Genomic DNA, 13,553 nt, shown 5'->3' with positions numbered 1-13,553 from the left:
ACAAAATGGTAAGCCAGCCTGAAGTTCATACTTGTTTTTTAGGTGATCTAACCAAGTTTCACATCTAGGTACTGTTTTTCAGGGAAGAAGGAAGTGATAGGTTTGTGGCAAAGATAGAAAGCCTCTTTTTCTGTGTTAGTAAAATATTTCTCCCAAATCACTTACTATTGTATTTATATTTGTGAAGCCATGTTCTCCATACTTCTGAGCACCTTTGTAATATCCTGTGAAGCTTTTCATGCCCTGACAAGTTATAAGTCAGAAGAACCACAGTAAAAATAAAGAACCTACCCCACCCCCACTGGATTAATTTGAAGCAAGTCTGTGATGCACATCATTTCATATATAACTTGTATCACTGAACAATATATCTTTTAAAAATTACAGTGGCATTATTCCACTTAAATACATAATAATTCTTTAATATCTTCAAACAGCTGGCCAGTAATCAAATTTCCCTCATTAGCTCATAAAATTGGATCAGGATCTGACCAAGGTTTATATATTATCCATGGGGGGTTATGTCTTTTAAATTGCCTTTACATTGAATGCTTCCCATCCCAATGTTTTGGTGTCCTACTTACTTATTGAAGAAATTTGTCCTTTAGAGTTTCATAGATTCTAATTTTTTATCTACCATTTTAAGCATGCTACTGGATTCTCCTCCTTTTTTTTTTTTTTTAAACATACGTGTGTGTTGAGAACGTGAAAATAAGGCTTTGAGGTATTTAGAAAACAGTTACCCGGATTAGAGGAACCTTAAATGCTATGATGAATAATAACAAATGTAGAAGAAAACCTGTTAGAAAAACAAGTTAATTGCAAACTCATGTTCAAAGTGTGACTTTGATTTCTGAGTAGTTTTCAAAACTTCTGCTATTCATGAATCTTAGCACTTATAAGTCTTAAAACCTGCTCCTTTTTGGAATTAACTCTAAGTACATCAGTGTAACTTGAAACTTCTTAATCTTGGAGAGTTGGGTTATTGAAGTTAATTTCAAAGTACACAATTTAATGACAATGTATCAAGTTTTAATGAGTGATGCAGCATGTTATGTCTGAGTAGAATTATACTGTTGCAGGTTCTTTGTATTATTAAATTCCTACCTAAAAAGAAAATACAGGTAGTGTTTGTGTATATTAATATTTAAAAATATATACATATATATATTTTTTTAAGCTCCGAAATAGTAATCTTTTGGCCCGACGCCGAGGAATCCCAGAATGCATTCTGCTGGTCACTCAGCGCATCACGAAGTACCCTGTCTTGGTGGAAAGGATACTGCAGTACACAAAGGGTGAGCGATGACTTCTGGGCTAAACATTTGCCTCTTTCATCAGTTTTAAACACAGCTGAGGTGTTGTAAACAGCTCTAGATGCTTGTGGGGGCCTGATTCATAAAGATTTTTCATCATGGAAAAACTGTGAAGCCTTAGGATTTGGATCCATTTTGAAAAGTTATCTTTCATAATGTGACTTGGCCAATAGTCGGAATTCCTCCAAGCAGCCCAAAGCAAGTAGACTTCCTCATACTTTGACCCTACCCTTCCCATCTATATTTTCCCCATATCCAGACCTTAATACCTCTTCTTCTTCACCTTCCTATTACCTTCCCAGCAGTGATTTATTAGATTGAGAATGATTTATGAAGGAGCTATTTTTGACCCTGTCAATTCATCATGTTCAAGGACTAACATCTGGATGTCCTTTATGAACCTGTTAATGCACATGGCTGGCCTATAAGCTCCTTGAGGGGTCTAGATTCAATACCTAGTGCAGAATAGGTTATCAATAAATAAATATAACAGTGCAATGAATGAACAGATAAAAGTGCCTGTTCCTCAAGCTAGCTTATTGATCGTGAGTAAATTATTAGGATGGTAGCGTCTTCTGTTAACAAGGGCTCTGGTTTGGCCTTGCGTGAACTTGCATGGCCGTTGCAGATACTTGGCTCTGCCGCTCATTAGTTGGGCAAGGTAATGAAATGAGCCTCAGTTCTCTCCACTACCAAATGAGAATACTAATCTTTATCTTATGGAATTGTTGTGAGGATTAAGTGAGATTGTCTCAGAAAGTGCCCAGTACACAGCCTGGTATAAACAAGGTGCTTGATAAGTGGGAGCTGTTTTTATTATCTTTATTATGACCAACCGACTTGGAGATCATGAAAGTGGTAATGAGATCTTAAATTCCCACTCTAAAAAGTCAACTTTTAACATCCTTTTTTTGGAAGGGGTCTCGGTGAATAGAAATGCATGATTTGGTCTTTCCATTTTTTTTTTTTTTTTTAGTTACATTAGGACCTAAGTTCAGGCAGGAATGGTAGCATCCATTCCTTATGTCCCATTTGTATTGCTTCCTATAATTTTTTTTTTTTTTTTTTTTTGCGGTACACGGGCCTCTCACTGTTGTGGCCTCTCCCGTTGCGGAACACAGGCTCTGGACGCGCAGGCTCAGTGGCCATGGCTCACGGGCCCAGCCGCTCTGCGGCATGTGGGATCATCCTGGACCGGGGCACGAACCCATGTCCCCCCCTGCATCAGCAGGTGGACTCTCAACGACTGCGCCACCAGGGAAGCCCGCTTCCTATAATTTAACATAAAATATAAGCACAGTAGAAAGAGAAAAGCCTCATAATTTTGTTCTCAGTTAAAGAATGAAAACAAAATTAAGACTTTTAGTTTATATTATGGTTATTTTCTCTTTCTTAAGTTTAATACAATACTCAAAGACTAACATCTGTCAGACTGTGTTAGGCCAGCTAGTGCTCCTCCAAGAATCATCCCATGCCAGATTCCAGGTAGGATGCGTCACAGTGATTGCCTGCTGTGTGTCAGAAATGAGAAGTGGGACTTACGGCTCTGCAGGCGTAGACGTCATAGTGGCGGAACGAACACTGCCTCCTTAGTTAGGTCAGACTTCTCCAACCTCTCTAGTTGCTGGGAACATTGGTTCATGTGACTCTTTATGGCAGTGCTTTTAGAATTTCATTAGGAGTACCCCTCACCTGGGGATCTCATTTACATGCAGACTCCGATTCAGTAGGTCTGGGGTAGAACCCAAGGTAAGCATTTCTAACAAGACCCCCGGGTGGGGCCAATGCTGCTGCATTTTGAGTTGCAAGCGGTTAAAAGACAGTAATTTATTCCTGAAGGTCAGAAGACTCGGAACCTTTTCTTGGCCTTACTTTAAGTCACTTTGTAATTCAACTTTGATTTTCTCTACTAAACGTTCCTATATTTAAAATATGCTCTTTATAAAGAAGAATCTTTTTTTTTTTTTTTTTTCATGGTGGGGAGTGCTGCTTAGGTGGGTGGCAGGTATAGTAAAGTAGTGAAGTAAATGAAGTATATTCTTTTCATGGGCAATGAGAAAATCTTCCTTGTTAATGATTGGTGTCACGATCTATTCCTTGGTTTTCTCACAAAGCCCTCGTGTACCTATTTGAGGCATTTAGAGCCTGGAAAGTTTAGACCCTTTGGAGGACTTGTTCTTATTCCATTTCACTGCTATTTCTGTGTGTTTATTTCTGCTGCTCTAGGCTCTTAGAGAATCTTTTATTTTCTCTGTTGTTTTTCTTTCTCCTCTCCTAGCATTTTCTGACCTCCTGAAACTTTCCCTTTCAGTTCCATTCACCTCAGTAAACATCAATTAGTTTTTTTTTTAAATCAGATATAGAAAATAGCTAAATTTGGTTTCATCTAGAGCTCCAGGAGGCTGTTGCAGAAACTTCTCCAGAAGTTTTTCTTAAGATAATCTAGAGATAAGAGATTTGGCCAGTATTTCAGAGTAACAGCTGGATTCGATGATCGTCTACTCTGTTGGCGTGAGCATGGCTGAGTTACCTACTCTGCACAGTGCCTTGGTCCCATTTTTTTAGGTTGAAAAAATGTTTTAATATATATTATTAATATCTTTATGTCAATGCAGTTGTAAGTTATAATTTTAAATGTTATTTTTTTAGGGAGAGAGGGATCTAGGAAAGCAAATGAGTCCGAGGTCTATTCAAGTCACCCTGCAGCTCCCTTCTGGGAAAGGACTCCAGCTTGGGCTTGTAGCTCAGTTAAGTTCTAAGAAGCTAGACGTGGGGTTTGCTTAATTACCTGTGTCTGGGAAGGTGGAAGGAAGGCCTAACTTGGGATGTGACACGTTCACTGCTCTAGGAAGGAAGGTCAGACCAGTCTCTAGAATTCAGATATCATATTGTCACAGTGTTTCTGCTGAAGCATCTGATAAGTAAATCTTCTTAATGACACAGTTCAACCATCCTTTTGGGGAGGAGGGGTGCTGAGTGATGATAGAATATTTGAAGTTAATCCAATATTTTTGCTCTGGGATTTTTGCTATTTGGATGATGTATTTAACTTTACTTAAAACTAAAGAAAAAACGTCTTCCTTATTAGCGCTCTGGCTTATTTCATGGTGTCTGTTCTTTCTTTTTCCCATGCAGAGAACACCGAAGAACAGAAAGACTTATGCAAAGCTCTTTGCTTAATTAAAGACATGATTGCAGCTGTGGATTTAAAAGTCAGCGAATATGAGAAAAAACAAAAATGGCTTGAGATCCTAAATAAGATTGAAAACAAAACATATACCAAGCTTAAAAATGGCCACGTGTTTAGGAAACAGGCACTGATGAGTAAAGAAAGGACCCTGTTATACGATGGCCTTGTTTATTGGAAAACCGCTACGGGTCGTTTCAAAGGTACCGTGGCTCTAACAGACCAATTTCTCCCTCTTGTTCACACACATTATTCATTTAACAGAGGACAGATTTTCCAAAGAAAACTGGTTCAGCGATGCAGGCCCACACACAAACCCTAGGTCAGTGGAAAGATCTCTGTAGGATCAAGATGAAAACTTCCATAGGCACAGGTGGCCCACGCTACAAACCTTAGGGGGAAGTTTGCTGCCTCAAGCAAAAGGCTTCCTATGTATTGCATGGGTTTTCAAGTTTGCGATGTTTGAATCAAAGGACCTGAGAATTCTGCTAATTGTTGGCATGGAAATATTATCCTGGAAAATGTGCCTACACACTCAGAATCTGTTGTGTGCCAAGCCAGCCAGGAGCTCAGACCATTGAGGGGAAAAATGAGCTCTAAACATCATCTTTGGGACCGAATGATATAATGCATAAATATACACGTGGACATTGGTGTGCTGTTTGCTATCAGGCATTAACCTGCCTGTTTATCTGGTTAGAGTCTAAAATAGTTTATTCTGATCCTTAAGAAATGATTCTGTAGCTAGCACCTTGTCCGAGGCTTTGTCAACACTGGCCACTGGATTTAAAACCCTAGAATGGCCTCTGGAGTTTAAAATTTTTACTGATGCTCAAGTCTTCTCCCAGAGGTTCTGATTTTATTGGTCTGGGGGTGAAGCCCAGGCATAGGGATGCTCAAAGCACCCAGGTGAGTCTGCAGTCAGGGTTAAGCACCACTGGCCCAACCTTCTTGTTTCTGATACATCTTAGTATCTTCCTTAGGTAAGCAATGAGAGGAAGAGGTGGTTAAATTCCAGGTACTCCAAGGTTGCTACCCACTGAAGGATTATCAAGTTTTGGTAGTGCTTGCAACAAATGACCAAAGGCCTTATTGATCAGCAGCTTGCAGTGTTGCAACTAAACATGAACCATACTTAGAATATTAACCACAACTAAAATATTAACCGCAGTCTGTAGATCCTGTTGCTCCAAGTCATTTGCTCTTTATCTGTTTTGTGGAATGAACAGCTGGGTAACTTTGTGTTAGAATGTTAGTGGTATAGTGAAGGTGGGTTCTTGTGAACAGTATGTAAGGGAGGTGTAGGACCTCACACTTCCCTCAGATCCAGATGGAACAAAATAGCAGATTAGTATATATAGTAATTCAAGGCAGAAGCTGCCCATAAACATTTTTAATTAAGCACTTTTTTGCTGTAAAGGTAAGGGCTTGCTCCGTTCTATTAGAACCTTGTTTTTTATTGAATATTTTTCTTCCATTTGGAAGGCTGCAACATTAAATTTTGCTGGAGATTTAGCTGTACCAACCATGACACACGCAAGCGTGCACTTAAACACAGCTTACTTACTGAGTTATCTATAAAATATATCTTTAGCTATCATAATACAGGCATTTTAATAAAGGTTTTATAGTTAGACTAAAAGTTAGTATTTATTTTTAGTATGTTTATTTAAATTATTTAAACATGAAATTAGAATTTTAATAAAGGCATTTGAACTGTGGTTTGCTTCATTAATACTAGTAATATTTTTCCTTTGAAGATATCCTAGCTCTGCTTCTAACTGATGTGCTGCTCTTTTTACAAGAAAAAGACCAGAAGTACATCTTTGCAGCTGTTGTAAGTATATGGCCGTGTGATGAATGTTTTCATTGGTTTAATCCCACATCTCCTTGAAAAATGCCTGAAATTCCTAGTGAAATTAAATGGTCATTGGCAAGATCATGCCTGTGGTATCGTCCCATTATTAGGGATTACAGTGTTCGGTAGCAAGGATCCAGTTGGGTTTACCAAGCATGATATGCATTGATTTATCACAACTAGGACTGGTAGTCCACTGTTGCAGCAATTTAACCAGTTGTGAAAATATTGAAGTACTTTGATACTGGTTGGTGGATAGGCACTGCGCTAAACCCCACAAGGGGACCCTCTGCTGTCTGGCTATCTTGGTCTTTCCTCCAGAAACCCCCTCGCCCTGCAATCCTGACTCCCCAGCACCTCACATGTTAATGCTGGGAATAACAAGTCACTTCTGACACCTCACTTTCTCTATCCCCATTGGACAGTGCCTGCCGTACCAGTTGCCAACTCCATTCATAACTGTTACGATGCTCCTTCTGCCAGACACGAGAACACCATCCTGGTATCTAAAGTGTAAAGACGGTTCTTTCTTAATTCTCCCATAATGGCTACTAATGCTAAGGTTGTTCATGTAACACTTACCTTTGTAGTGTGTTATTGTTATCTCATTGCCAGCACAGAGTGAGACTCAGACTAGCAGTAAAACCAGTATTTTATAGCATTTCTTATATAGCATCTTGTCCACAGTGACTCGCTTAAAGATGGAAGATGTCATGAGTCAACCCCTTGTCAGCACCATGGAGCATCAGGCCCTGTTATAGGAAAGAATCTAAGATGCAGTACCAATGTGGGCGGTATAATGGTGCTTCTTTACAATGTTAGTGTTTATCATCCATTGACTGATAGAATATTGGGGTACCATTAGCAGATATCCTCGGTTCCAACTGGTTTTGGCAAATTCAGAGCTTAAGGAAGTTTATGTTATGCCGTTCAGAGAAAACAAAGAAGCATGCCTGCTCAGTGATAGATTCTGGGGAGGAAGAGGCTGGAGCAGTGTCTCAGCTGCCTCTCCATCTTGTCAGGTTGGCCCAGTAGGCTTCTTCACCCTGTTCAGCACGTTGCCTCTCATCAACACAGTGATGCCAAGTTGTATAAAGGTCAGAGATTATTTCACAGAGCTACACCAGAGGATAACAAGAGGCCTTAAACTAGTTCCATGGCCCTGATCCATTTGAACTGTATATATTGCCTATTTCATGACAACCTACTGATTTGTCCAACAACCTGTCTCTGCTGTTATCTTGGATGCTCTGAAGGAACACAGAGAAAATAAGCAGGAAGGTGGGAACATTTTGTTTGCCCTGTGGGATGGTGAGGGCCATGCTGAAAGAGAAAACAAATTCACACCACATTTTTATAAACAAAGGTTTCTTCAAAAACTAAGACCGGAAAGAGAAGCAAATCCTGCTTCTTGGGTGGTATAGGCCAGGTGACCTGCTGATGGATCAAAAATTCGACACAGCAAAAAGACAGCTATCGGGCTTCCCTGATGGCGCAGTGGTTGAGAATCTGCCTGCCGATGCAGGGGACACGGGTTCGAGCCCTGGTCTGGGAAGATCCCACATGCCACGGAGCAACTAGGCCCGTGAGCCACAACTACTGAGCCTGCGCGTCTGGAGCCTGTGCTCCGCAACAAGAGAGGCCGCGACAGTGAGAGGCCCGCGCACCGCGATGAAGAGTGGCCCCCGCTCGCCACAACTAGAGAAAGCCCTCGCACAGAAACGAAGACCCAACACAGCCAAAAATAAATAAATAAATAAATTAAAAAAAAAAAAGACAGCTATCTTGTTTTCTAGGACAATGTGCAAATGGATTCAGATCAAGTTGTGATGCTCAACTTAAAGTATGACCTGAAATATGAACCTGTTCCTCTTACCTGATCTCTTTTTTTTTGGGGGGGGGGCCTTATATACCTTTTTTTTTTTGAATTTTTGAATTTTATTTATTTTTGTATACAGCAGGTTCTTATCAGTTATCCATTTTATACATATTAGTGTATACATGTCAATCCCAATCTCCCAATTCATCACACCTGCCCCCGCCACTGTCACTTCCCCCAACTTGGTGTCTATACATTTGTTCTCTACATCTGTGTCTCTATTTCTGCCCTGCAAGCAGGTTCATCTGTACCATTTTTCTAGGTTCCACACATATGCGTTAATATACAATATTTGTTTTACTCTTTCTGACTTCACTCTGTATGACAGTCTCTAGATCCATCCACATCTCTACAAATGACCCAATTTAATTCCTTTTTATGGATGAGTAATATTCAGCCATAAATTATAAATAATTTTATATATGTACCACATCTTCTTTATCCATTCATCTGTCGACGGGCATTTAGGTTGCTTCCATAACCCGGCTATTGTAAATAGTGCTGTAATGAACATTGGGGTGCATGTGTCTTTTTGAATTATGGTTTTCTCAGGGTATATGCCCAGTAGTGGGATTGCTGGGTCATATGGTAGTTCTATTTTTAGTTTTTTAAGGAACCTCTGTACTGTTCTCCATAGTGGCTGTATCAATTTACATTCCCACCAACAGTGCAAGAGGGTTCCCTTTTCTCCACACCCTCTCCAGCATTTGTTGTTTGTAGATTTTCTGATGATGCCCATTCTCACTGGTGTGAAGTGATACCTCCTTGTAGTTTTGATTTGTGTTTCTCTAATAATTAGTGATGTTGAGCAGCTTTTCATGTGCTTCTTGGCCATCTGTATGTCTTCTTTGGAGAAATGTCTATTTAGATCTTCTGCCCATTTTTGGATTGGGTTGTTTGTTTTTTTAATATTGAACTGCATGAGCTGTTCATATATTTTAGAGATTAATCCTTTGTCCATTGATTCATTTGCAAATATTTTCTCCCATTCTGAGGGTTGTCTTTTTGTCTTGTTTGTAGTTCCTTTGCTTTGCAAAAGCATTTAAGTTTCATTAGGTCCCATTTGTTTATTTTTGTTTTTATTTCCATTACTCTAGGGGATGGATCAAAAAAGATCTTGCTGTGATTTAGGTCAAAGAGTGTTCTTCCTATGTTTTCCTCTAAGAGTTTTATAGTATCCGGTCTTACATTTAGGTCTGTAATCCATTTTGAGTTTATTTTTGTGTATGGTGTTAGGGAATGTTTTAATTTCATTCTTTTACATGTAGCTGTCCAGTTTTCCTAGCACCACTTATTGAAGAGACTGTCTTTTCTCCATTGTATATCCTTGCCTCCTTTGTCATAGAATAGTTGACCATAGGTGCGTGGGTTTATCTCTGGGCTTTCTATCCTGTTCCATTGATGTATATTTCTGTTTTTGTGCCAGTACCGTATTGTCTTCATTACTGTAGCTTTGTAGTATAGTCTGAAGTCAGGGAGTCTGATTCGCTCCATTTTTTTCCCTCAAGACTGCTTTGGCTATTTGGGGTCTTTTGTGTCTCCATCCAAATTTTAAGATTTTTTGTTCTAGTTCTGTAAAAAATGCCATTGGTTATTTGATAGGGATTTATGGAATCTGTAGATTGCTTTGGGTAGTATAGGCATTTTTAAAATATTGATTCTTCCAATCCAAGAACATGGTATATCTCTCCATCTGTTTGTATCACCTTTAATTTCTTTCATCAGTATCTTGTAGTTTTCTGCATACAGATCTTTTGTCTCCCTAGGTAGGTTTATTCCTACATATTTTATTCTTTTTGTTGCAGTGGTAATTGGGAGTGTTTCCTTAATTTCTCTTTCAGATTTTTCATCATTAGTGTATAGGAATGCAAGAGATTTCTGTGCATTAATTTTGTATGCTAAAACTTACTTTACCAAATTCATTGATTAGCTCTAGTAGTTTTCTGGTGGCATCTCTAGGATTCTCTATGTATAGTATCACGCCATCTGCAAACAGTGACAGTTTTACTTCTTCTTCTCCAATTTGTATTCCTTTTATTTCTTTTTCTTCTCTGATTGCTGTGGCTAGGACTTCCAAAACTGTGTTGAATGATAGTGACAAGGTTGGACATCCTTGTCTTGTTTCTGATCTTAGAGGAAATGCTTTCACCATTGAGAATGATGTTTGCTGTGGCCTTTATTATGGCCTTTATTATGTTGAGGTAGGTTCCCCTATGCCCACTTTCTGGAGAGTTTTTATCATAAATGGGTGTTGAATTTTGTCAAAAGCTTTTTCTGCATCTATTGAGATGATCATATGGTTTTTATTCTTCAGTTTGTTAATATGGTGTATCACATTGATTGATTTGTGTATATTGAAGAATCCTTGCATCCCTGGGATAAATCCCACTTGATCATGGTGGATGATCCTTTTAATGTGTTGCTGGATTCTGTTTGCTAGTATTTTGTTGAGGATTTTTGTATCTATATTCATGCATGATATTGGTTTGTAATTTTCTTTTTTTGTAGTATCTTTGTCTGGTTTTGGTATCGGGATGATGGAGGCCTCATAGAATGAGTTTGGGAGTGTTCCTTCCTCTGCAATTTTTTGGAAGACTTTGAGAAGGATGGATGTTAGCTCTTCTCTAAATGTTTGATAGAATTCACTTGTGAAGCCATCTGGTCCTGGACTTTTGTTTGTTGGAAGACTTTTAATCACAGTTTCAATTTCATTACTTGTGATTGGTCTGTTCATATTTTCTGTTTCTTCCTGTTCAGTCTTGGAAGGTTATACCTTTCTAAGAATTTGTCCATTTCTTCCAGGTTGTCCATTTTATTGGCATAGAGTTACTTGTAGTAGTCTCTTAGGATGCTTTGTATTTCTGTGATGTCTGCTGTAACTTCTCCTTTTTCATTTCTAATTTTATTGATTTGAGTCCTCTCCTCATTTTCTTGATGAGTCTGGCTAATGGTTTATCAATTTTGTTTATCTTGTCAAAGAACCAGCTTTTAGTTTTATTGATCTTTGCTATTGTTTTCTTTGTTTCTATTTCATTTATTTCTGCTCTGATCTTTATGATTTCTTTCCTTCTACTAACTTTGGGTTTTGTTTGTTCTTCTTTCTCTAGTTCCTTTAGGTGTAAGGTTAGATTGTTTATTTGAGATGTTTCTTGTTTCTTGAGGTAGGCTTGTATTGCTATAAACTTCCCTCTTAGAATTGCTTTTGCTGCATCCCGTAGATTTTGGATCATCGTGTTTTCATTGTCGTTTGTCTCTAGGTATTTTTTGATTTCCTCTTTGATTTCTTCAGTGATCCCTTGGTTATTTAGTAATGTATTGTTTAGCCTCCATATGTTTGTGGTTTTTACGGGTTTTTTTCCCTCTAATTGATTTCTAACCTCATAGCATTGTGATGAGAAAAGATGCTTGATATGATTTCAATTTTCTTAAATTTACTGAGGCTTGATTTGTGACCCAAGATGTGATCTATCCTGTAGAATGTTGCATGTGCACTTGAGAAGAAAATGTAGTTTGCTGTTTTTGCATGGAATGTCCTATAAATATCATTTAAATCTATCTGGTCTGTTGTGTCACTTAGAGCTTGTGTTTCCTTATTAATTTTCTGTTTGGATGATCTGTCCATTGGTGTAAGTGAGGTGTTAAAGTCCCCCACTAGTACTGTGTTACTGTCGATTTCCTCTTTTATAGCTGTTAGCAGTTTACTTATGTATTGAGGTGCTCCTATGTTGGGTGCATATATACTTATAATTGTTATGTCTTCTTCTTGGATTGACCCCTTGATCATTACGTAGTGTCCTTCCTTGTCTCTTGCAACATTCTTTATTTTAAAGTCTGTTTTATCTGATATTGAGTATTTGCTGACCCAGCTTTCTTTTAATTTCCAATTGCATGGAATATCTTTTTCCATCCCCTCACTTTCAGTCTGTATATGTCCCTAGGTCTGAAGTGGGTCTTCAGACCCACTGAAGTGTAGACAGCATATATATGGGTCTTATTTTTGTATCCATTCAGTGAGCCTGTGTCTTTTGGTTTGAGCATTTAATCCATTCACGTTTAAGGTAATTATCGATATGTATGTTCCTGTTACCATTTTCTTAATTGTTATGGGTTTGTTTTTGTAGGTCCTTTTCTTCTCTTGTTTTTCCCACTTAGAGAAGTTCTTTTCGCATTTGTTGTAGAGCTGGTTTGGTGGTGCTGAATTCTCTTAGCTTTTGCTTGTCTGTAAAGCTTTTGATTTCTCTGTCGAACCTGAATGAGATCCTTGCCTGGTAGTGTAATCTTGGTTGTAGCTTCTTCCCTTTCATCACTTTACATATATCATGCCACTCCCTTCTGGCTTGTAGAGTTTCTGCTGAGAAATCAGCTGTTAACCTTATGGGAGTTCCCTTGTATGTTTTTTGTCATTTTTCCCTTGTTGCTTTCAATAATTTTTCTTTGTTTTTAATTTTTGTCAATTTGATTACTATATGTCTCGGCATGTTTCTCCTTGCGTTTATCCTGCCTGGGACTCTTTGCACTTTCTGGACTTGGGTGGCTATTTCCTTTCACATGTTAGGGAAGTTTTCGACTATAATCTCTTCAAATATTTTCTTAGGTCCTTTCTCTCTCTCTTCTCCTTCTGGGACCCCTATAATGCAAATGTTGTTGCATTTAACGTTGTCCCAGAGGTCCCTTAGGCTGTCTTCATTTCTTTTTATTCCTTTTTTCTTTATTCTGTTCTGCAACAGTGAATTCTACCATTCTGTCTTCCAGGTCACTTATCCATTCTTCTGCCTCAGTTATTCTCCTACTGATTCCTTCTAGTGTATTTTTCATTTGAGTTACTGTATTGTTCATCTCTCTTTGTTCTTTAATTCTTCTAGGTGTTTGTTCTTTAATTCTTCTAGGCCTTTGTTAAACATTTCTTACATCTTCTCGATCTTTGCCTCCATTCTTTTTCTGAGGTACTGTATCATCTTCACTATCATTATTCTGAATTCTTTTTCTGGAAGGTTGCCTATCTCCACTTCATTTAGTTGTTTTTCTGGGGTTTTATCTTGTTCCTTCATCTGGTACATAGCCCTCTGCCTTTTCATCTTGTCTATCTTTCTGTGAATGTGGTTTTTGTTCCACAGGCTGCAGGATTGTAGTTCTTCTTGCTTCTGCTGTCTGCCCTCCCCTCTTATCTGATCTCTTGAAGAGTTATTGGTGCCACCCTTAGAGCACATTTGCCATTAAGTGGGACACTAGGAATGCAATCCACCAAATGTCAGAATGGAGGCAGCCACAGCTTAGGTCCTCCTGGTATAATGTGTTTGGCTATGGACAGTAGTA

The 13,553-nt window shown here is 38.6% G+C and overlaps 1 protein-coding gene across 1 annotated transcript in view; it reads left to right on the top strand.

Annotated features, from left to right (window-relative positions):
• Positions 1-13,553, top strand: part of ARHGEF28 (Rho guanine nucleotide exchange factor 28) — a 129,361-nt gene that overhangs the window by 65,368 nt on the left and 50,440 nt on the right. Inside the window, exons 16-18 of the mRNA XM_032626938.1 lie at positions 1,181-1,298; positions 4,452-4,706; positions 6,264-6,340. Coding sequence (XP_032482829.1) covers positions 1,181-1,298; positions 4,452-4,706; positions 6,264-6,340 — 450 coding nt within the window. The remainder of the gene's footprint in view (positions 1-1,180; positions 1,299-4,451; positions 4,707-6,263; positions 6,341-13,553) is intronic.

Source organism: Phocoena sinus, chromosome 3, assembly GCF_008692025.1.
Source record: "Phocoena sinus isolate mPhoSin1 chromosome 3, mPhoSin1.pri, whole genome shotgun sequence".
Classification (NCBI taxonomy): Eukaryota; Metazoa; Chordata; class Mammalia; order Artiodactyla; family Phocoenidae; genus Phocoena; species Phocoena sinus.
This window is presented reverse-complemented; position numbering and strand designations above follow the sequence as displayed.